This window comes from Microcaecilia unicolor, chromosome 7, assembly GCF_901765095.1.
Source record: "Microcaecilia unicolor chromosome 7, aMicUni1.1, whole genome shotgun sequence".
Taxonomy (NCBI): domain Eukaryota; kingdom Metazoa; phylum Chordata; class Amphibia; order Gymnophiona; family Siphonopidae; genus Microcaecilia; species Microcaecilia unicolor.
This window is the reverse complement of record NC_044037.1, coordinates 226,555,884-226,581,587: the sequence shown is the minus strand read 5'-3', so window position 1 is coordinate 226,581,587 and position 25,704 is coordinate 226,555,884. Positions and strand designations below refer to the sequence as shown.

At 41.4% G+C, this 25,704-nt stretch overlaps 1 protein-coding gene across 2 annotated transcripts in view; it reads left to right on the top strand.

Moving 5' to 3' along the window:
• The window catches only part of ITGA6 (integrin subunit alpha 6), a 146,943-nt gene that overhangs the window by 91,686 nt on the left and 29,553 nt on the right, over positions 1 to 25,704 (top strand). For both annotated transcript variants that reach the window (XM_030210583.1, XM_030210584.1), the window contains exons 7-13: positions 104 to 297; positions 2,646 to 2,734; positions 5,263 to 5,390; positions 9,259 to 9,354; positions 13,274 to 13,335; positions 19,163 to 19,323; positions 21,030 to 21,170. In XM_030210583.1, coding sequence (XP_030066443.1) covers positions 104 to 297; positions 2,646 to 2,734; positions 5,263 to 5,390; positions 9,259 to 9,354; positions 13,274 to 13,335; positions 19,163 to 19,323; positions 21,030 to 21,170 — 871 coding nt within the window. The remainder of the gene's footprint in view (positions 1 to 103; positions 298 to 2,645; positions 2,735 to 5,262; positions 5,391 to 9,258; positions 9,355 to 13,273; positions 13,336 to 19,162; positions 19,324 to 21,029; positions 21,171 to 25,704) is intronic.

The following is a 25,704-nucleotide window of genomic DNA, read 5'->3' as shown; positions in this document are numbered from 1 at the left end:
TAAAAATTTATTCAGTTTAAAAAGTATGTTGTTCTGTGTTTTGCCTGTTTGCTTATCAAGCATTTTAAATTGGCTTCCTATGATATTTTTAATTCCCTTTCAGCTGGCAAGATATTGTGGTGGGTGCTCCCCAATATTTTGACCGGGATGGAGAAATAGGGGGTGCTGTTTATATTTATATTAACAAAGACGGCAAGTGGAATAGCATCCGGCCTATTCGCCTCAATGGAACCAAAGAATCTATGTTTGGTATTTCAGTAAAGAACATCGGTGATATTAATCAAGATGGCTTCCCAGGTAAGAAAATGAGGTCATATGGTCACTATATCTTGTGTAGAGCTTTCTAATTAAGAAAATGAATCATAAAAATGAATTCCTTTTACATCAAAAAGATATTTTTAAAAAAATCCTTAGCAAATGTGCCTTGCAACACTTTCCAAAGTTTTTGACCAATCTAATTGTCGTATTTAGAATAAAAGAAGTATATCAAGGTTTAATTTCTAGGGGAGCAGCCTGGAATGTAGTTCAAGCAATTTTTTTCAGATGATACGAGAGGAGAAGGTGACCCTGGAACAAAGCAGAACAGTTGCTCTGTTCTCTAATCCAGTTCCTATTCTCTTGTTACTCCTGTCCTGTCTTGGCCTACCTGTCCTTCCCCTGGCTCCAGAGGTCCACTTCCTTTTTTATCTACAATTCAAGTACTGCAGTGTATGTTTGCAGAAGCCGCAGTTAGGTTTTAAGGGCTTGATAAACTAGATCTATGCAAGAAGAAATAACTATCTTATATTGATATGATAGGCCATCACCAGTATGGTTGTGCTGCCATTTTAATACATGAAAACATAATTTTTGCGTTTTCTTTGTCATTTTCCATCTGAAACATTTGTGTTCTATTCAAATGAATGTTGTATTTTGATTCAGTCAATGCGGTTTTTCTCTGTCAAAAAGTTGGCCATCCTAATTGGAGCTGGAATGGGGGCTGAGGCTGTGGCTGGCAGGGGCCCAACGCTAGGGCTGAGGCTGTGGCTGGCAGGGGCTGGTGCTGGCAGGGGCCCAGGGCTGGGGCTGGCAGGGGCCCAATGCTGGCAGAGTTGGAGAAAGGGGCTGGAGCTGGCAAATGCACTGCTTAGGTAGAGAGGGAAGGGCAGAGTGGTAGACACTAAGGTTAAGGAGAAGGGATTTCAGAGTCAATAAGTTTTGGAAAATGAAGAAACAATTGAAGATTTTAGGGGTTACTTTTTAATGAATATCTGACACTTGAATCACATGTAAATCAGTTGATAAAGAAGGGTTTTTATACTATTAAAAGGATGAGAAGGATAAGGTCAAGCTTGAATTTTATCTGTAGCACAATCTTTGCTCTTGTTGTAGATGGACTATTGCAGTGCCATATTTGTGGGTTTATCTGAAGGATTATTGAAAAATTACAGACATTTCAGAATACAGCAGCCAGACTTATTTGTAGATCGTCTAAAGTTGAACCAGACTCTCCATTGTTGTTGAATCTTCATTGGCTCCTTGTTGGGGCCTGAATTATATTTAAATTATGTGCTATGACGTTTTTCATTCTGTATGGATCTGCTCCGGAATTCCCAGTGGGATAGTTCCCATCCACCAATTCCCCCTGGGATAATTCCCACTTAAGGGGGACAATTCCCACCAAGGAGTCCCCCTCCCCGGTCATTTCCCACCCTCCCTAGCCGTTATTCTTTTTTTTTACCAACCGTATCTTCTTTCTTCTATTTATTTATTTACTTATGATATTTAGCCCCCAACACGAACTGCATGTCTGGAAGGGGAAATGGATTTGTAAATGATAATGTTGTGAGGGGGTGTGAAGGGGTACTGGCTCCCCAATGATCTGGAAGAGGAAAGGGAGGGAGATTACTTGTCCTAGTGTGTTTTGTACTTTTTAGGTTTTGGGTAGAAATTGTCCTCCCTGGTGTAGTGGGAATTGTCCTAGGTGGGAACTGACCCAGAACAATTTATAGAACTGTGTTCAACAGACTGGTAAAATGCTCTCTCTCTCTGAATATTAGAACATTCATTCCAAGTTTATTGATGTTTAATATAACCCTCAAACTGAATCCTAGGCGATTTACAATAATAACATCAAAGACAGGACAAGAAGAGTAGGAGACTGGCAAAAGAATGGAAGGAATAGAGAAGGAAAAATAAGAAATGGAAAGTTGGTAAGTAGCTGAAAGGTGAAAAGAGGGAGAGTAAAGTCTGGAGACCGGAGAAGGAGGAATAAAATCTAGTTATAAAATGGCAAATGAGAAAAATGGAGAAAAAAGATGAAACAAAAAGATCAATGTCAGAGACAGATGTAGAAGAGAAAGGAAAAAAAGACAGAGAGAGTGAAGAAACCAAATGGAAATTAGATCCTCAATGAAAGGAAGTGGAAAAGAGACCAGGACCAACCCAATTGGAAAAGTAAAAGGGTTCTTATTGAAAATGATTTAACTGGATAGTGTCGCTGTATTCAGCACTGAACAGTGGGGTGGTCTTGAGACAGAGTCTGGGCAGAGCCAGCATTTGCCCTCTTAAACTAGACAAAATAAATACATTTAAAAAAGCCTATCCAAATCCATTTTTACCTCTGGAATCTTTCAGTAATCATGTGTTTTGTCTTTTTAAATTAGATATTGCTGTTGGAGCCCCATATGATGAAATGGGAAAAGTTTTTGTATATCATGGATCTCAAAATGGGATAAATACAAAACCATCACAGGTAATGAATTCAGTGGCCTGGAGCTTTTTCAGAAACCCAGTTTGGAAACCTCCAACAAATTATTCAGTTGGATAAATTTGTTTCAATTGTGACTAATTTTCTGCCTCAATAATGATTAAAACCTGTTAAGAGCTGCAACATTTTTAAATGATTTTCTGTCGCCTTCATAATAAAAGTGACTGCTGTTTATATTGTTTAAGATGTCACTATAATTTTGGATAGTTTTTCATGATCCAGAAGTGGAGGCCTAATGGATAATGCAGCAGTCCTTGATCCCAGCATCCTGGGTTCAATTCCCACTGCAGCTCTTTGTAACCCTTTGCCTCAGATACAACCCCCCCCCCCTCCAAAAAAAAAAACAAGCTTGTGAGCCCTCTAGGGACAGAGAGAGTACCTGCTTATAATTGGATTGTAAGCCACATTGAACCTGAACTCTGTTTGGGATAATGCAGGATAAAAAAAAAAGATTAGAATTTGCATTTTATTATTTTTTTTTGTTGGCTTGATAATAACAAGGGTACAACTGACTACCTGAGAAAATGAAATAGTGGCCAGACTCCTGTTGCAGTGATCTCACCTTCTGATGCACCTTCCTGTTTTCGCAAAACAGGAAGTTACATCAGAAGGTGGATCATCCGACAGAGAGAAGGCCCCAGAGCAAGCCTGTGGGGATCACTTCATGCTCCATATGGTAGAGGTACTGAGGGGGAGGGAGGGAGGGAGGGAGACAGAGAGATGCTGGACCTGCAGGAGTGGTAACGCTTTTTTTTTTTTTTTTGGCCAGAGGAGAAAGTTGGGTTTTTTTTTTTTTCAGTTCCCACGGAGCAGTAAAAAGTTTTGCTCCCACACCCACAATAAATAGCTCAATTTTTTTTCTGTTACTGTGGGTCCTCATCCATGTGTCATTCTCTAATCAATAGTTAAAAACACTAATCTGGATGGGGATGGAGCAACCTGCTACCTATGGAAATGCTGCTGAACAGGATAGCGCCTCTAAGAATCCTTTAGAGCAGAACGTGGAAGGTTCCAGCACTCAACCAGATAGTGAAAATATTTAGTCCTTTATCTGAATAACTTAGAACAACTAGATGATAGGAGACAGAATTTTAGTGTTATCCAGTGCTGACCACATTTTCCGGATATTCAGCACCCAGCCATTCTCTGGATAGTAGTGCTGAATATCTAGATATTTTTGACCACTGTGACTAGTGTTAAAAAAGAAACACCTGCTGCTGCAGCCGAATATTGACCCGTACATCCGTGTGTTTCTGAAAAATGTTGCAGTTGATATGCTGTTAGTTACTTTGCAAACTAAAGAGCAGAAGTTTGCCATCGTAAAGGCTTATTTCCCTAAAAAGGCCTTGTTTGGTGGACAGGCAGTATTTCTTTTTCCTGATGTTTTTAGACCTACCCAGCTAAGAAGGAAGGCTTTTCTTCAATTGAAGTCAAAAGTGGTAGTAATAGGATCTTCATTTTTCTGTAAATTTCCATGTAAATGTTTGATTGATTATAAAGATAAAGAGAGATGTGTTCCTGGATCCATTGCAGCTTGAGAATATCCTTGTTGGGAAACCAGTAAAAGAAAAAAAAAAAACAGACACAGTTGATTTTCCTTTCTTGTCCTGGTGGTTGAGGAATGATAAAAAGTTCAGAGATGTGAAAAGCCTGATTCAAACTTTTTACTTTTGTGATTTTTTTTTTCTTGGACAGTTTTCTTTTTTATTTCTTTATGGCTCCCGTAATGATATAAGGTACCTCTCGTGATGTGGACTTGAACTTAAGCAATGTATTATTGGATATTTAGGAGGGATTCTTATTTATTTTTAATGTTATTTGCCTGTACATTTTATAAATTCTTAATAAAAATATATTACAGTAGATCAAGGTGGGGAACCTCATGGGCTATGGGCTGAATCACATCCAGCCTGCTGCAAGACCCCTGAAACAGCCATTCATGACGAGTTCTTGCTGTTGTCCTGACATGTCTCTCACTTCTCTCCCTTGCACTGCCCTTCTCCCTTCCCAGTAAAAATTATTGCACTGGGAACAGAGCAAGTGCTCCCACTGCATTTCTCACTTCTCCCCCCAACCCACACTCAAATGAAATCAGGGTGGACACTGGATCTCCTTCCTCCATGCTGCTTGATCATATTCTTCCTTCCCAGCATGGTGTCAACTGGCCAGGGCTTGTGTTTAAAGAAGTCTATTAAAGGGGCAGCACAAGAGGGTAGCATTTGTAATGCCATAATGCAGTGACTTACAAAAGAGACCCCTACGCCAGTCAGCTCAAGTGGACTCCCCTCTCCTCTCCCCACCTCAGGGTTGCCTCATGGCAACTGCAGCCTAAAACAGTTCCCTACCACTATAATATACATAGCCGCTGGGCATTAGGTCAGATAAAACTTTTAGTTGAGTAGGTATGTTTCTGGATATATCTTTCAAAAATTCAAATGATTTTTTTTTTTAATCTAGTTCATTGTGAAAGGAATTAATTCAAAATCAAATTTTGAGTATTTTTTTTATATCAGATTATTGATGGCAAGATCTACAGTACACCATTCTTTGGATATTCAGTTGTTGGAAATATGGATCTTGATAGGAATTCCTACCCTGATATTGCTGTTGGATCTCTTTCAGATTCAGTATACATTTTCAGGTACAGTTTGTATGCGCTTTTTAGATATTCTCTGTCAGTCTGCGCTTTCAAAGATTTTATTAGAATTGTTATGTAGAATTGAAACACCTTTAAGAAAAACAACCCATGCAGGACAACACACAACAAACATGCTGACCAACATGAGCTGAATATTGTGGGGTGGGGTGGGGGGGCAAATTTTAGATTTGGATTTAGTTTATGCCTTTCTTAGAAGTTCAGGGTACAGTTACTTTCAGGTATAGTAGGTATTTTCCTGTCCCTAGAAGATTTTACAATCTTGTCTATGTCTGAGGCAATGGAGGGTTAAGGGCCCTGTTTACTAAACAGCGTTATAAGCGCATTAATGTTTTTAATGCGCTTTAACCATGTACGCGCGTTAAACTTGTACATGCTTACAATATCCCTATAGGCGCCTACATGGTTACTGCGCGCACTATGTGTAGGCGTGCTAAAAATACTAATGCACCTTAGTAAACAGGGCCCTTAATGACTTCCCCAGGGTCACAAGAAGCCACAGTGGGATTTCAAACTGACTTCCCTGGTGCTCAGCCTCCTTCTCTAACCATTAGAAAAATAGGGCCCTGTTTACTAAGCCACGCCGTAGGTACGCTAACATTTTTAGTGCGCATTAAAAACTCTAGCGCACCTTAGTAAACAGGGACCCAAGGTTTCTATTTTTAAGAAAGTAAACCATGTACAAAATGTATACACAGGGGAAACTCGTCTGTACATACCCAGTTGATAAACCAGGATGAAGATGGTCAGTTACTAGTTTTGTTTTTTTAATGGTGGTGTTGGTGATGGTTATATTTGGGCTTGTACTCTGCTACCTGTTAATATATCACATGGTGGCCTATTAGGGTATTTCTGTAGGTCTGCATAAAACTTTTATTTGTTTTGAAAATTTGATGCTGGGCTAAATTCCTGATGGATATGGCTTTTTCTGATAACAGTTTTGTATTATATAGGGCTTTTTTTTTATGGAGAGTAAACACATGGGGGTCAATTATTCAAAGAGGATGTTTTGATTTATGAATTTGCTTGTCTGGTTTTTTTAATGTTGATTTTTGTTTTTATGATTATGTACATTATGATGTAATCAGCCTGGAATTTGAAAAATAGTGCGGAATATAAATGTTGAGAAATAAACAAATAAACTGGTCAGAAATGGCTCCTGCCTATCATGTTGCTTGTGCTGATATTCAATGGTACTTAACCGGTTACTGCTACTGAATATCGCCATAGACTGCTAAACAAAAAGCTATTTTGTGGGCAGTCCAGGGGTGGAGTCGGCAGTTACGCAGTTCAGTACCAATATTCTGCATTTAACCACCTAAGTTAAGGAGCCAAATCAGACAGTCCGATCTTTATGCTGTCTCATTTAGGCAGTTAAGTGCTAAGTATTGCACTTAATCACATAAGAGGGAACTGGTCGCATATACCCAGATATTATGGTGTCTTTTTATTAAGGTGCGCTGAAAAATGGCCTGCGGTAGTGTAGGCACAGGTTTTGGACGCACACAGAATCATTTTTCAGCGCACCTGTAAAAAAAATGCCTTTTTAAACATTTTTGCCAAAAATAGACGTGCGGCAAAATGAAAATTGCTGCTCGTCCATTTTGGGTCTGAGACCTTACCATCAGCCATTGACCTAGTGGTAAAGACTCATGTGGTAACTGGGCGGTAATGACCTATGCGCACCAAATGCCACTTGGCGCATGTCCATTACACGCGTCCGAAAAAAAAAATATTTTTCAGATGCGCATCAAAAATGAAATTACCGCAAGAGCCATTTGGTACTCAGGCGGTAACTCCATTTTGGTGCGCGTTGGGCGCGCGTAGACGCTTACGCAGCTTAGTGAAAGAGCCCCTATGTACTGGTGCCTGGACATGGCCTGGCATTGAATATCCAGGATTAATGCTGACAGCAAGTTAAAAAAAATTCTAACTATTGCCTGATGAATATCTACCTCATGATTTCTACAGTACCTGAGAATCCTGTAATTTCTAAAAATTTGTCTTGATATAATTTTTTAAAAATTGCCTAGGAAAAGTACATTCTTAAAAATAATTAAAGCCCCATTTTTATGATCACATTCCTTACAATATGGTTGGTTCAAAAAGTTTAGCTTTCAAATTTAATAAACACAAAACACAGCAATGAATGTGCATCTATGGAGGCAGTTCTGTAGATACGCATTCATTTTGAGGAAGAGAATTTTGAAATAGTAGGTAAGGTCAACAAGTCTATAGTAACATAGTAAGTGATGGCAGATAAAGGACTTGAATGGTCTATCCAGTCTGCCCAACTGTCACACTCATCAATTCATGATTAAATCAAAAATGAATGTGATGTAAAATATTTGATCATGGTCTTTCTATGGCATTTCTGGGACATAGACCATAGAAGTCTGCCCGGCTCTGTCCTTACATTCCAACTACTGGAGTTGCTGTTAAAGCCCACTCCAGACTATCTGTCTTGTCATTTGTGGGTCACAGACTGTAAAAGTCTGCTCAGCACTGTAGCTGCTGTCGAAACCCTTTCCAGCCCATCCTAAACAGGATTATCATATATACAGAGAGGGGAATAATCGAACGTCGCCGGCAAAATAGGTCGCCGGCGATCTATTTTAGCGGCGGCGCAAAAGCTGGCCAGAACCGTATTTTCAAAAAAGATGGCCGGCCATCTTTTTTTTTCCGATAATATGGTGTGGGTTTGAGATCGCCACTTTTGTTTTTCCGCAATAATGGAAAAAAATGCCGGCGATCTCAAACCCGGCGAAATCCAAGGCATTTGGCCGTGGGAGGAGCCAGCATTTGTAGTGCAATGGTCCCCCTCACATGCCAGGACACCAACTGGGCACCCTAGGGGGCACGTCAAACATCTTTTATAAACAACCAAATTAGCTTCCAGGTGCATAGCACCCTTCCCTTGTGTGCTGAGTCCCCCAAATCCCCCCCAAAACCCACTGCCCACAAGTGTGCACCATTACCCTAGCCCTAAGGGCTGAAGGGGGGCACCTATATGTGGGTACAGTGGGTTTTGGGGGGTTTGGGAGGGCTCAACATTACCCACCACAAGTGGAACAGGTGGGGGGGGGGGGGGGGGGGTGGGCCTGGCTCTGCCTTTCTGCAGTCCACTGCAACCAACAACAACTGTTCCAGGGACCTGCATACTGCTGTCTGGGTGCTGGGTATGACATTTGAGGCTGGCATACAGGCTGGCAAAAAAGGTTTGTATTTTAATAATTTTAGTGTGGGAGGGGGTTGGCGACCACTGGGGGAGTAAGGGGAGGTCATCCCCCATTCCCTCCGGTGGTCATCTGGTCAGTTGGGGCACCTTTTTGAGGCTTGGTCGTGAAAATAAAAGGACCAAGTAAACCCATTGAAATACTGCTTATCGCCGGGTTTTATTTTTCCATTATCTGCGAAAGCCGGCCATCTGGTAGCCACGCCCAAGCCTGCCCATGTCCCGCCTTCACTTCGCCGCCAACACGCCCCTTTGAACTTTCGCCGGCGAGGCGAAGGGAAAGCGGTGAAGCTATCACAAATGTAGCTTTCCATTATACGCTTTTCGCCGCTTTTGCGAAATCGCCGGCCATATCCCGATTTGTGTCGGGAAATAGCCGGCGATTACGTTCGATTATAAGCTGGAGACTGTACAAGTCTGCCCGGCACCGACCCTAGTTCATCACAGCCAGAGTCACCATCTAAGCATCACTCGACACTTCCACGCACATGTAGCCATTTAAGTTTAGGTTTTCTTTTATACCATCCATTTCAAGGGCTCTTCTTATGGTACATAGCATCAATGTGGTGGTTAATCAGGCTCTTGTAATTAATTACAGTCCAATTTTTCTCCCCAAAGGTCTCGGCCTGTTGTGAGCATAAAGAAGAGCATCATTATAACTCCTGACAAACTTGACCTAAACAAGAAAAACTGTAATGCACCCAGTGGAATTTGGTAAGACGCTGCTTCTCCCCCCCTCCTCCCCCCTCAACTAAACATTGTTTACTCTGAACATACCAGAGGTGTTAAGTGCACCCATGCTAACTACAAATAAATGCCCATTTTAGATAGAATGAGGAAGGCAGAATTAATATGCTCAGGTCAGGATGTGGACAGTTTGTAGAACCTTTTCTAAACTTCATGCACATGAACATGTGACTGTGTGTGGTGGCGGCATCCATTTTACAGTTATCAATGAGGAAAATGTCAACAGAAGGAACTCAGCAACTTACACTTGTAAAAGGATGGTTCAGAACTTACACTTATATGTTTTGACACTTACACATGTATGTGCCATTTAGAATCTTACATGTGTAAATGTGCCTAATAATGTACAGATGCTGCACTTTTTCTATCATTTTCAGTTTTCAGGGGGAAATATCCCTTCATCCCTCTTGTAAAAGCCTGCTCAAAATGAGCACTTTTAGAAACCAGTATGTGCCCAGAAGCAGCTGTAAATCCTTACACTGATAAATTAAGGCATCCACACGCATTCTCTTTCTGAAATGGGGAACATGCATGTAGGTTTTTGGTTCCGTCTAAGCCCTGCCCATTGTCATGTTTCACATAATGCAGCTTGCGATATGCAAATAACCGGCTTTCTAAAATCAGGTTTTCCATTTGTATCTGAAATACACATGTAAATGCTGGTATTTACACTTGTAAATCATAACCTTGAACTTCTTGTTGGGCAGAGGAGTGACCCAGCAGTGCACTTGAGCACAGGCCTGTAGAGGAAGGCCCTGCACTGGTGCTGAAAAGGCTGTACAACTTCAGGAACAGGTATCAGTGAAAGTGCCAGCATGGGGAAGGGAAGGGACATGCGCTACTACAAAACATTCAGTGCTGAGGCCTAAAAATATGTGCCAGCATAGCGGGAACATTGACCACATAGTAAGTTTTTCTGTTAAAGCTTGTTAAAGGCTCAGATTTACCATACTGTATTAACAGGCCCTGTGGAGGGGTATAATCGAAAGGGGCGTCCCAGCGAAGGGGTGGGGAAACCCGTATTATCGAAACAAGATGGGCGTCCATCTTTCGTTTTGATAATACGGTCGGGGACGCCCAAATCGCGAAATTTAGGTCTACCTTAGAGATGGTTGTCCCCGATTTTCGGCGATAATGGAAACCGAGGATGTCCATCTCAGAAACGACCAAATCCAAGCCATTTGGTCGTGGGAGGAGCCAGCATTCGTAGTGTACTAGTTCCCCTGACATGCCAAGACACCAGCCGGGCACCCTAGGGGGCACTGCAGTGGACTTCAGAAATTGCTCCCAGGTGTATAGCTCCCTTACATTGGGTGCTGAGCCCTCCCAACCCCCCCCAAACCCACTACCCACAACTGTACAACACTATACCATAGCCCAAAGGGGTGAAGGGGGGCACCTTACATGTAGGTACAGTGGGTTTCTGGTGGGTTTTGAAGGGCTCACATTTACCACCACAGGTGTAACAGGTAGGGGGGGATGGGCCTGGTTCCGCCTGCCTGAAGTGCACTGCACCCACTAAAACTGCTCCAGGGACCTGCATACTGCTGTCATGGAGCTGGGCATGACATTTGAGGCTGGCATAGAGGCTGGCAAAAATATTTAAAAAGTTTTTTTTTTTAGGGTGGGAGGGGGTTAGTGACCACTGGGGGAGTAAGGGGAGGGCCTCCCCGATTCCCTCCGGTGGTCAATCTGGTAAGTTCGGGCACCTTTTTGAGGCTTGGTTGCAAGAAAAAATGGACCAAGTAAAGTCGCACAAGTGCTCATCAAGGACGCCCTTCTCTTTTCCATTATCGGTCGAGGACGTCCATGTGTTAAGCACACCCCAGTCCTGCCTTCGCTATGCTTCTGACACGCCCCCGTGAACTTTGGTCATCCCCGCGACAGAAAGCAGTTGAAGATGCCCAAAATTGGCTTTTGATTATGCCGATATTGGCGACCCTGGGAGAAGGACGCCCATCTCCCGATTTGTGTCGAAAGATGGGCGCCCTTCTCTTTCGAAAATAAGCCTGTTGGTCTCCATTAAACATCTATTCAACACTGCTTTAAATATGCTTAACTACATTCTGTGGTTTCATTCTCTGGCGTACTGTGAAGGTCTTCTGCAGTGCATTAATGTAAACATTTCTGGAAGGTTTTTGCAAGTTAATTTTACTGATGACATGAGCTTGACCTTTTATCTGATTTATTTATTGGGATTTATTAACCGCCAAGGCGGTGTACAGCAGGTACAGTTTAACATAAAACTTAACAATTTTGTTAACAGCATAACAATAGTAAAATAACTAAGATTAAACAATAAATACAATAAATGAGATAACTTGAAAATAGTAAATTGAAACCTAATAGAACTACTGTGAAACAGTATCAAAAATATACACATTTAACAGCACTAGAATTCAAATACCAAAGTTATAATATATTAGCATAATACTAATAATACACCTAATAAGCATGCATTAGAGCATTCAGCTAACATAGATATGATGCTAAAGATTTTCTACAATGCAGCTTACCATATAGCTGAGGGACCAAGAGCAGATATGATGGGAACAAGATGTGTGGTACAGTAAGTTGGGATAATTTGTCAGTTAGCTAAAATCAAGACAAGTTCTTTTTATAGTTAAGCAAGAGATAAAGAATCGATCTAAGTTACAGTATGTGTAGCAAGCTAGTTCAGGTGCAGAATGGGTGTATAGTCAAGTCACCCTACATATTAAAAGCATGGTAGAAGAGCCAGGCTTTCACCTGTTTCCTGAAGTAGATGTAATCTGGAGTTATATGTAGCCCCTCTGGGAGTAAATTCCAGAATGTGGGGACTAGTCCTGAGAAGGCTCGCTGGCGGGTATCACATCGTACAATTTCTTTTGATGAGGGTACACATAGTGATGATCCTTGAGAGGACCTTAGAGATCTTAAAGGTGTGTAAAGGGTTAACTTATTCTTTAAATACTCTGGCCCATTTTGTTTGAGGGCCTTTAAAATCAAACATAGAGTTTTAAATTTAGCCCTGTAAGGTACTGGAAACCAGTGTAGCTTTTGCAGGAAGGGTGTGATGTGGTCATGCCACTTGCAGCCTTCTATTAGTCGTGCTGCAGCATTGTGAATTAGTTGGAGCTGATACATACTCTTTTTGCTTTGGCCAGCATACAGAGCATTACATTAGTCTAGTCATGATGTCATGGCATGGACCACAGTGGTCAGACTCTTCAATATATGGAGAGAGATTTTGTAGCTTCCATAGGTGATAGAAACAATTTGTTTGAATTTGTGGGATCAGAGTGAGTGATGAGTCTAGCAGTACCCCAAGATTCCTGACCAGTGATTTTTAGGGGAATTTCACACATCCCAAAAGATATTTTGAAGTTGGGTATTTGTCTGCTTGTGTTTGGTACCCAAAGAATCTCTGTTTTATTTGGGTTCAGGCAAAGTCTGTTGTTGTTTGCCCATTTCAGAGACTTGAGGTAGATATTAAATAAAATGGGAGACAGTATGGATCCCTGTAGCACTCTACAGTCCTGTGCCCAAGATAATGATTTGCTGTTGCTGAACAGAACTAATTGTTGTCTATCTGACAAATAGGATTTGAACCAAGTAAATACTGTGCCACTGATACTTATTTCTGATGCTGAACAGGGGCTAACTTGTGATTTTAAATGTGTATCACAAAATCTGAGCACCTCTTATCTTGAACATCTATGTGCAGACAGTAAAATGTTGTTTAGTCTACTTTAAACCTGTTCTGTGAACAAATGAGTGTATCTTCAATGCCCGTGCAAGCTCCTTAACAAAACCGAGCTCTGTTTGTTAATGTATTTTAATTTGGATCACATGTCTTCCCAAAATAGCTGTATGATGGCACTCAAGCATTGGTTTTTAATTACAGCATGGAAGTGCAAGCATGTTTTGAATATGAAGCCAAACCTCCAGGCTACAACCCAGGAATAAGTAAGTACACTTCTAAAACTGGAGTCTTACCTTTCAGGAAAATATTTTTAAATAAATGTATGTATTAAATCACTATCCCAGTCAACATCAGTGTGGCTAAAGGCAGTATATGTGACTGAGGCAGCAGCAGAATAAACAATATACATAAAACATAACAAAGACAAACAAAACATACAAGCAACCTCAACCCAAGCAGCTGCATCAGCCAAGCACTGCATGTCATATGCGATTGTGGTTCCTGTACTGTATATGATATTCTACTGCATCATGCAATCTATTCTGGCCTGGTTTGTGTTTGTTTGTTTGGTTGGTTGGTTCTTTTTGGTAGATGTATATTGTCTACTGTTTTATGTATGTGTGTGTGTAAAGATAAAGATATATAACACCCTAGAGATTTTTGCTGTTTTCTCAGCAACCGCTTGAAATTTCAATGTGAAGTTTTGCTGCTTTATATGTTGTTAAAATCTACATTTATGCACTGTAAATCTACCATTATTTGGGGAAAACAGGGGGTACCAGCTTACTGTTAATGACATCACAGTGATGTAGACTTTTGTCTGGGGAGCAATGCTGAGGCCTATCACAAGCTCCATCCAAAGCTACAAACAATGCCCAAACTCAAAGAAGCACTGCAGATGATCTGGGACAGCCTTCTGCAGGGGCCGATTGACAAGGCTGTTAAGAACTTCCCAAAGTGACTGAAGGCTTGTGTTAAAGCTGGAGGTGGACACTTTGAGCATTCACAGTGACTGCAAAATTCTGACACTTTGTTAATTGTATTGTTTGAATAAAGTTACTTTACTGTATTTTAGCTCAAACAATTTTAACGTGCAATCATTGCTAGGTAGTAATGCTAATTCAGTAACATCAACATAAGTTAAGATAATTAAATGTTGTTTTTAATAGTAATACTTAGGTATGATGACTAAATAAGTACGTAAAATTTCTTGTTGAAATTCATAGCAGTTACTGAGAAAATGGCAAACTCTAGGGGGTTACCCTTTTTTAATCTCACCCCTGTATGTATGTGTGTGTGAATGAATATATATATATAATATTTAAAAACATCAATATAAAATAGTCCTGCAAATGCTTTGCCAGTACCTTTTTCAGTTTTAAGAGAATGAAGGGAAGACGTTTAATATATATAGAATTAATACATCAAAGGTTTCTGCATGTAAAATTAGGTTTGCAGAGAATGTGTGAGTAAAAATGAAGTGATCATAAAGTATTTTTGTGAAAGTGGTCACTCTAAGTAACAGTGGTTCTAAGGCCCTCAGTAAATTGGGGCTATACAAGTTTCAATGAACAAGCCCTGAATGGGCTATCGTTCAAACGCCCAAACACACCCTTGAGTGTACCACAACTGTGAACTGTGTCCATATAAATATAATATGAAAATGTATAAATGAAATCACTCTAACTACAAACCAAGGGCTCCTTTAACCAAGCGGCGGTAAGCCCAACGTGGGTTTACCGCTCGCTATACAGGAAGTACTGCCAGGCTACCACAGCAACCCGGAGGTACTTCCCACCCCTAGCATGCCGTCATTTCCGGCGCTACAAAATTTCTTTTCTAGCACCGGAGTGTATCTGGCGGTAATCTGGCAGTGCCGCACAGTGCCCAGTTACCGCCAGGTTAACGCAGAAACCCTTATTGCCACCTCAGTAAGGGCTCCCCCCTGAAATGGTCGTGCGGCAAGTGCTTTACTTGCCGCCTGGCCATTTCCTGTCGGAAAGCGAGACTTCTCTTTTACCAGCTGCGGTAAAAGGAGGCCTCGGCACGCATGTAAAACATGCACGATGCCTGCACCAGCCCCCTTTTGCCAAAGCTTGGTAAAAGGGGCCCCAAGTATTTATATCATGTCCCAGCTCTAAATGTCTAGCAAGGTAAGGTGTAAACAGCAACTTCTCTTGTATACAAAACCAGCCATCACTTACAGTGGTGGAAATAAGTATTTGATCCCTTGCTGATTTTGTAAGTTTGCCCACTGACAAAGACATGAGCAGCCCATAATTGAAGGGTAGGTTATTGGTAACAGTGAGAGATAGCACATCACAAATTAAATCCGGAAAATCACATTGTGGAAAGTATATGAATTTATTTGCATTCTGCAGAGGGAAATAAGTATTTGATCCCCCACCAACCAGTAAGAGATCTGGCCCCTACAGACCAGGTAGATGCTCCAAATCAACTCGTTACCTGCATGACAGACAGCTGTCGGCAATGGTCACCTGTATGAAAGACACCTGTCCACAGACTCAGTGAATCAGTCAGACTCTAACCTCTACAAAATGGCCAAGAGCAAGGAGCTGTCTAAGGATGTCAGGGACAAGATCATACACCTGCACAAGGCTGGAATGGGCTACAAAACCATCAGTAAGACGCTGGGCGAGAAGGAGACAACTGTTGGTGCCATAGTAAGAAAATGGAAGAAGTACAAAATGACTGTCAATCGACAAAGATCTGGGGCTCCACGCAAAATCTCACCTCGTGGGGTATCCTTGATCATGAGGAAGGTTAGAAATCAGCCTACAACTACAAGGGGGGAACTTGTCAATGATCTCAAGGCAGCTGGGACCACTGTCACCACGAAAACCATTGGTAACACATTACGACATAACGGATTGCAATCCTGCAGTGCCCGCAAGGTCCCCCTGCTCCGGAAGGCACATGTGACGGCCCGTCTGAAGTTTGCCAGTGAACACCTGGATGATGCCGAGAGTGATTGGGAGAAGGTGCTGTGGTCAGATGAGACAAAAATTGAGCTCTTTGGCATGAACTCAACTCGCCGTGTTTGGAGGAAGAGAAATGCTGCCTATGACCCAAAGAACACCGTCCCCACTGTCAAGCATGGAGGTGGAAATGTTATGTTTTGGGGGTGTTTCTCTGCTAAGGGCACAGGACTACTTCACCGCATCAATGGGAGAATGGATGGGGCCATGTACCGTACAATTCTGAGTGACAACCTCCTTCCCTCCGCCAGGGCCTTAAAAATGGGTCGTGGCTGGGTCTTCCAGCACGACAATGACCCAAAACATACAGCCAAGGCAACAAAGGAGTGGCTCAGGAAGAAGCACATTAGGGTCATGGAGTGGCCTAGCCGGTCACCAGACCTTAATCCCATTGAAAACTTATGGAGGGAGCTGAAGCTGCGAGTTGCCAAGCGACAGCCCAGAACTCTTAATGATTTAGAGATGATCTGCAAAGAGGAGTGGACCAAAATTCCTCCTGACATGTGTGCAAACCTCATCAACTACAGAAGACGTCTGACCGCTGTGCTTGCCAACAAGGGTTTTGCCACCAAGTATTAGGTCTTGTTTGCCAGAGGGATTAAATACTTATTTCCCTCTGCAGAATGCAAATAAATTCATATACTTTCCACAATGTGATTTTCCGGATTTAATTTGTGATGTGCTATCTCTCACTGTTACCAATAACCTACCCTTCAATTATGGGCTGCTCATGTCTTTGTCAGTGGGCAAACTTACAAAATCAGCAAGGGATCAAATACTTATTTCCACCACTGTATCTGCATAATAATGCTGTAGTGTGAACTCCAGGTTCTAGATAGCTCCATTTTGGATAACACTGCTTCCTCAGAAACTCAAACATCAAAATCTTCATAAGAACAGTGCATACTGAATGATCCACTGTACGCCAACATTTAGGTATGCCCACTTACGCCATGTCTATGGCAGGTGTAAATGTGTGCACCAAAATGTAGAATTTCATGCCTGTAATTGTAGGAGAAACCCATGCCCTGCCTACGTGAACACCCCCTTGCATTTGCACGCTAAGATTCATTGAAGTATTTATATACCGCTTAGACCTAAGCGGTTTACAGTTTCATTTTACAGGTAGTGGGTCTGTCCCTAGTGGGCTCACAGTCTAAGTAGTCACATGGAGCTGCACAGGGAATTGATGCTGGTTCTATAGTGAACAAGACTCTAGTGAAACAATTTAGAGATGCTCGTGCTTTAACGATATTAAGGAGAAAAGCCCTCAGAAACCATCGGCATGCCGATGGTTTCTGAGGGCTTTTCTCCTTAATATCGTTAAAGCACAATCATCTCTAAATTGTTTCACTAGAGTCTTGTTCACTATAGTATTAGGTTACTCACTTTGAACTCTAGTTTATACTACCATCTGGTTGCTAATATTTAGTCAATTGACGCTGGTTCCCCAGGATCTCAACCCACTGCTACCAATCAGGCAGCAGTGGGAATCGAACCCAGTTCCCCCAGGTCTGCAACCTTCTACACTAACCATTAGGCCACTCTTCCACTCCAAGATCATAGAATACCACTTAAGGACTTATTCTATCAAAGGTTATGCTCCTAAAATTTACACTTCTAAATTTATGAGCATAATTTATGCTCCTAAATTTTTGCTAATTTAGTAGCATAATTTATGCTGCTAAATATATGCTGAATCTATGAGTGTAATTGGCCCTAAATTAGGAGCATAGATTATGCTCGTAATTTAGGAGCGTAAAGTTATTATTATTATTAGCATTTGTATAGCGCTACCAGACGCACGCAGCGCTGAACACCTGATACAAAGAGACAGTCCCTGCCCAAAAGAGATTACAATCTAAATAATACAGACAGACAAGACAGTTAGGAGCTTAACCTTTATAGAATAAGGCCCTTAGCGCCCAACTATCACTATAGCCCGTCTATAACATTCATGCATGCGAGTGGTATTATTCTATTATTTGAGCGTGAAAACGGCACATTTGTTTAGGCACTAAGATTATAGAATTAGAGGGTATCTGCACTTATAAGTGTACATGCTAGTAGTCTAAACTTTACCTGTGTAAATTTTAGTGCTTATCTTATAGAATTTCCCCTAAAAGTATAAGTGCCAGCACTTATACACATGGAGGCTGCTGAGCGATGCTGCTTTTTGTTTACATCTAGGGCCCTTCTACTAAAGTACGTTAAGTTTTTTGGGGCTTAATGTACTAAAACACAGAATTTTAATGTGCAGCAAGCTCAAAACTAACACTGCATCAAGAAGGGGCATTCCCACTATTTTGCATTGCAGGTTGAGTGTGAACATTCAGATTAATGCATGGTACCTATTCTTGGTCAATGTGGAAGCACTTAGGAGGGAATTCAAGAAACAGCACCGAAACTTAGGCACCGAAAAAATTCAGCGCTGAGTGCTATTCTATAAAGGGCATAGTGTTTAGTATGGATCCCGTGGCTAACTTTTGGACACCAGACTTAGGCCTGCTGAAGCCTGGTGTAAATGCTGCCACTCAAGATAGGGCCATTAGGCATTAGTCTATAATTCCGCGTGAGATACATGCCATGGAAGTTAGGCGCCATGCCTTTAAAGAAAAAAAAGCACACATCCAGTTGCGCACACAGATTTTAATGAGTGCCAATTAACACCAGTAATTTTGTTGATATCACCCAGTTATTGATGGTTCAGAGCTCATTATCTAACTTATTTGCGTGCACATCTTGGAAGCCTGTTTCCGCATGTTAACCATGTGTTAAGAGTTTAATGGCTTTTAGTAGAAGAGCCCCCTTGTGTTTTGAAATGTTTCTGCTGTACATGTTGGCATGTCGTTGGCGTCCGTATATAGCGGAGCCTCTTTTAAATACCAGAACATTCGAGCATCCCAACCTGGATGTTCCAGTTCCCACATTTGACCCCTATATAAAATGAGGCTTTTACTGTGTTACTGTCATTTATGAATTTTGATTGTTATCCGCCTGGTATCTGTTTTGGTTAAGCGGATTATAAATACCTGGTTTAGCTGAACTGAATCGAATCTTTTTCATATATGCCTTTTTTTTCTTCTTCCAGATATTGGCTATAGCTTTGTAGCAGACTCAGAAAGGCGGAGGTTAGGCCTGCCCTTAAGAGTTCAATTTGCTGATCGTCCAACTGAGCACCAATACAACGGGACCTTAAGACTGGAGCGACAAAATCAAAAACAGTGCACCAACATCAGACTTCAATTGCAGGTAACAGATGCTGCATGCACAGTCGTGGGTCTCCGGAGGCAAATGCCATTCTAGAAAAGAAACTGTAACCATATTATGTCACACCTCATAACACTCAAACTGTGCCTTATTAAATTCTAGGTAGGGTTTCTGAAAACACCAAAAAAAGCCCAGCTGAAAATAAATAAATCAGCATGTGTTGGCTGCTCACTGGAAAACAGATCCCCTGGCACTCTTGTACCCTTTCCCTTGCCTGCCTTGGATCCTCTGCTGCACACAAATATGTGTTTGATTCAGCAGGGAAAAAAGTACACAACAGTAGTACCTGTGCCACAGAAACAAAAAATATCCAGTGGGATTTAAGCAGGCAGGAGAGGCTCCTGGCCAGTTAAATCACTCGTGTGGAGCATTACAGTGATGTACCTAGCTTGGTTGCCATCTGGGGTGGAGCACCCCCTCCTCCAGGCGCGTCACCCCTGCCCACCCTCCCTCCAGTCAAGGGGTGTACTGAGCAGTTGCACAGTTGGCTCTGCCCCGGAACAGGAAGTTGATGTCAGAGGGAGCAGGGGACTGGCAGAGCTGACAACTGTGCAACTACTCAGTACACCCCCTTGCTGCCTGCACCTGAGTGGACTGCACCCACCACCCCGCCCTTGGTACGCCACTGCAGCACTAACTGCTAAACTGAAAACCAGCTATTTTGTGGGCAGTCCAGAGTGGAGTTGATATGTATGTCATTAAAAACAAATATTCAGCACTTACCGTCTAGGCTAAGTGGACATATCGGACCCAAAAAAAACCTCAGTCCGATCTTTACGCTAGAAAATAATTTTCTATTTTCTACTGCGGAGGGTGTTCCTGGTGGTAATCGTCAGTGTGGCCACATTAACACACGCTGTCTGATTACCACAGGAGTAGCGTGAGAGCCCTTACCACCAAGTAAATAGGTGACATTAAGGGCTCTGGCAGTAAATTGCCGTCTGCTACTTTTAATATTAGCGCACAGCCATTTACTGCCCAATTTTAAAAAAGGTCTTTTTATCCACTGAGGTAAAAATTGCCCAGCGACCTACATGCTAGACCTCGTAGACCTGCCTCCCAGAAATGCCAAAAGATCATCACGCAAATTTCTCAACCTACACTTCCCCAGCTGTAAAGGACTAAAATGCAAGCTAATACATGCAACTACCTTCTCTTACATGAGCACGCAGCTGTGGAATGCACTACCAACCGCCTTGAAAACAATCAACGAAACAACTAACTTTCGTATATCTCTGAAAACGTATCTCTTCAACAAGGCCTATAAAGAAAACCCATAGCTTAACTATACCACATCGTCAATCCAACCCAGTTCTGAAAGTCATCTTTCTATAACTATCGGCTTAGATCTTTTTTTCTCATCCTTAATCTTTTTGCAACACCAACTGTATCTGTTATCCTGTAATGACAATGTTAAAACTATGTAAGCCACATTGAGCCTGCAAATAGGTGGGAAAATGTGGGATACAAATGCAATAAATAATAATAATTTCACATGTCCACTTTCTACTATGGCTTAGTAAAACAGCCCCTTTTGTTTTCCCAATTGTAAAACGTAATTAGGTATAATGCTGCATGACAGGTGCTATAACCTTTTCCATATCTAAAGGGAGGAGGAAATACAATGCTGTTCTGAAGAGAAAAAGATGGTGGTTTTCAAAGCCCTGTGTTCTTTTTATTTTTTAAAGGAAAACATCCGAGATAAACTGCGCCCCATTCCTGTAACAGTGGGAGTGGAGATCAAACAGTCTGCCAGACGGAACAAGAGACAAGTGGGAGAACTCCTTCCTATTCTAAACTCCAATGAACCCAGCACAGTGAGCTCGGAGGTACGCTAATCGATGGTAAAAACACCACTAGGATATGCAACAAATTCTACAGTGAACTTGCTGCAGTTCAGTGTAGAACTTTTGCAGCAGGCTTGGGTTTCGCCTTTGCCATTAACATAGTCTTCAATTCTTTCAGGAATAATCTTGCATGCCAGAAGGAACGAAGAATAAATGTGCTATGTATAAAAGCAATATGATCTTGTCCAGGCTTTCTTCTGTTTCAGTAAAGATGGATGAATGTGATAACAGTATGTTAAATTGAAATTGGGTGATTCAGGAGACCTATCTCAGATTTCATTCAGGCCTAAACGGGCTGAAGTTATGGCTTTACACGTTAAAAAAAGATAATACAGCAAAACAATCATAGGACTAAAGATGGAAATTAGTGGGGCCTATTCAAAGTGAATTAACTGGTTAAGAGAGGCTCTTCTCTGGATAATCACACCCAAGGACATACTCTGCGGCACTTACCTATATAGTGCCACTAAATATCCTAACTGCTAAAACTGAAACTGACCAATGTATAGGCGGTCGAGGGGTGGAGTCTACACTTGAGCAGATAAATGCTGATATTCAGCTTTTAACTAGTTAACTTAACTTTTTCAAATAGGACTGCATATATAGCAGTCCTACAGAAGTGCTGGCCAGCCATAAGTACATATGTATTGCCATACTGGGAAAGACCAAAGGTCCATCAAGCCTAGCAACCTGTTTCCAACAGTGGCAAATCCAGGTCACAAATACCTGGCAAGATCCCAAAAAAGTACAAAACATTTTATTCTGCTTATCCCAGAAATAGTGGATTTTCCCAAGTCCATTTAATAATGGTCTATGGACTTTTCCTTTAGGAAGCCGTCCAAATCTTTTTTAAACTCCGCTAAGCTAACCGCCCCTACCACATTCTCTGGCAACAAATTCCAGAGCCCAATTACACGTTGAGTGAAGAAACATTTTCTCCGATTCGTTTTAAATTTACTACATTGTGGCTTCATTGCATGCCCCCTAGTTCTAGTATTTTTGGAAAGTGTAAACAGATGCTTCACATCTACCCGTTCAACTCCACTCATTATTTTATAGACCTCTATCATACCTCCCCTCAGGAGCCTTTTCTCCAAGCTGAAGAGCCCTAGCTGCTTTAGCCTTTCCTCATAGGGAAGTTGTCCCATCCCCTTTATCATTTTCGTTGCCCTTCTCTGCACCTTTTCTAATTCCACTATATCTTTTTTGAGATGCGGCAACCAGAATTCAACACAATATTCGAGGTGCGGTCGCACCATGGAGTGTAAATAATGAGCACAGGTTATGCTCCATGGAACAGGGCCAAAGGGCAAAAACTGATAAGCATGTGAACCAGAACTCATGATCTAATAAGACATTCTTGTGTGCAAGCAGGCAAGAGAAAGGAGTAATTAGGAATAGACAAAAAATGTGGTTTATCAACAGAGGGGAAACAGATGGTAAGAAAAGAAAACAAGATGATCTTTGTGGAAGATAACTTGCTGAAGCTATGTTAAGCATTGTTTAAAGAAAAGATATATAAGCAGAAGTATTAGAACATTACTTGGGAGAGACAGTTTCAGATAGTACTTATGTATAGCAGAGGTGTTCTCCCATGAGAAACAATTGAATCTGTATTTGGTAAGTAATTAAAATTGCTTTTCTCATACATGGCCTTGGTCTTTGTCTTTTATCACTCCAAATTGTGGGTGGCTGGTACATAATAATTTGGGGTGGTGGTAAAAAGACTAAATTAATACAGGAGCGATACAAAGGCATTATAACATCCTCATTTTTGTTTTCCATTCCTTTCCTAATAATACCTAACATTCTATTTGCTTTCTTAGCCACAGCAGCACAATGAGCAGAAGGTTTCAACGTATCATCAACCTTGACACCTAGATCCCTTTCTAGGTCCCTGACTCCTAATGTGGAACCTTGCTTGACGTAGCTATAATTCGGGTTCCTCTTTCCCACATGCATCATTTTGCACTTGCTCACTTTAAACGTCATCTGTCATTTAGACTCCCAGTCTCCCTGTATTGTAAGGTCCTCTTGTAATTTTTCACAATCCTCCTGCAATTCAATGACTTTGAATAACTTTGTGTCATCAGCAAATTTAAATTACCTCACTAGTTACTCCCCTCTCTAGGTCATTTATAAATATGTTAAAAAGCAGCGGTCCTAGCACAGACCCCTGGGGAACCCCACTAACTACCGTTCTCCATTGAGAACACTGACCATTTAACCCTACTCTCTGTTTTCTATCTTTTAACCAGTTTTTAATCCACAATAGAACACTACCTCCTATCCCATGACTCTCCAATTTCCTCTGGAGTCTTTCATGAGGTACTTTGTCAAATGCCTTCTGAAAATCCAGATACACAATATCAACCAGCTCCCCTTTATCCACATGTTTGTTCACCCCTTCAAAGAAATGTAGTAGATTGATGAGCCAAGATTTCCCTTCACTAAATCCATGTTGACTTTGTCTCATTAATCCATACTTTTGAATATGCTCTGTAATTTTGTTCTTAATAATAGTCTCTACCATTCTGCCCTACACCGACGTCAGACTCACCGGTCTATAATTTCCCGGATCTCCTCTGGAACCTTTTTAAAAAATCGGCGTTACATTGGCCCCTCCAATCTTCTGGTACCACACTCGATTTTAAGGATAAATTACATATTACTAACTAGCTCCGCAAGCTCATTTTTCAGTTCTGTCAGTACTCTGGTATGAATACCATCTGGTCCAAGAGATTTGCTACTCTTCAGTCTGTAGAACTGCCCCATTACATCCTCCAGGTTTACAGAGAATTCATTAAGTTTCTCCGACTCGTCAGCTTCGAATACTATTGCACCGGTATCCCACCCAAATCTTCCTCGGTGAAGACCGAAGCAAAGAATTCATTTAATCTCTCCGCTATGACTTTGTCTTCCCTGATCGTCCCTTTTACTCCTCGGTCATCTAGTGGTCCAACCGATTTTTTTGCCGGCTTCCTGCTTTTAAATATACCTAAAAAAAATTTTACTATGTGTTTTGGCCTCCAACGCAATTTTTTTTTCGAAGTCCCTTTTAGCCTTCCTTATCAGCACTTTGCATTTGACTTGACATTCCTTATGCTGTTTCTTATTATTTTCAGTTGGTTCCTTCTTCCATTTTCTGAAGGATTTTCTTTTACTACTACTACTTAACATTTCTAAAGCGCTACTAGGGTTACGCAGCGCTGTACAATTTAACATGGAAGGACAGTCCCTGCTCGAAGAGAAGGATTTTCTTTTAGCTCTAATAGCTTCCTTCACCTCACATTTTAACCACAATGGCTGTCGTTTGGTCTTCTGTCCTCCTTTTTTAATACGCAGAATATATTTGGCCTGGGCTTCAAGGATGGTGTTTTTGAACAGCATCCACGCCTGATGTAAATTTTTGACCCTCGCAGTTGCTCCTCTAAGTTTTTTATTTCACCGTTCTTCTCATTTTATCACAGTCTCCTTTTTTAAGTAAACGCTAACGTGTTTGATTTCCTATGTATACTTACTTCAAAGCTAATATCAAATCCGATCATATTATGATCACTGTTATCAAGCGGCCCCATCACCTTTACCTCCTGCACCAGATCATATGCTCCACTAAGGACTCTAGAATTCTTCCTTCTCTCGTTGGCTCCTGTACCAGCTGCTCCATAAAGCTGTCCTTGATTTCATCAAGGAATGTTACCACCCTAGCTTGCCCCAATGTTACATTTACCCAGTCAATATCGGGGTAATTGAAATCACCCATTATTATTGTGTTGCCCAGTTTGTTCATGTCCCTAATTTCCTTTAACATTTCTGCATCCGTCTGTGCATCCTGGCCAGGCAGACGGTAGTACACTCCTATCACTATCCTTTTCCCCTTTGCACATGGAATTTCAATCCACAGTGATTCCAAGAAGTGTTTTGTTTCCTGCAGAATTTTCAATCTATTTGATTCAAGGCTCTCGTTAATATACAATGCTACCCCTCCACCAATTCGATCCACCCTATCACTACGATATAATTTGTACCCTGGCACGACAGTGTCCCACTGGTTATCCTCCTTCCACCAGGTCTCAGAGATGCTTATTTAGTGCAATATATTCTAACTCTCCCATCTTATTTCTTAGGCTCCTGGAATTCGCATATAGACATTTCAAAGTATGTTTGTTGTTCCTATTTACATGATGCTTAGTACTTGACAGTATTAATTTGCAATCTTTTGTCTGATTTTTATTTTTATTTAAGGACATCTGATATACTACGGTCTCTTTTGCAACCTCACTATCAGGGTACCCTATCTTCCCTGTTTTGGTGATATCTTTGAAAGATAACTTATTCTGAACCATGCGCAGTTTAAAAGCTGCTCTGTCTCCTTTTTAAATGCCAATGCCAGCAGCCTGGTCCCACCCTGGTTAAGGTGGAGCCAGTCCTTTCGGAATAGGCTCCCCCTTCCCCAGAATATTGCCCAGTTCCAAACAAATCTAAAACCCTCCTCCCTGCAACAAATCTAAAACCC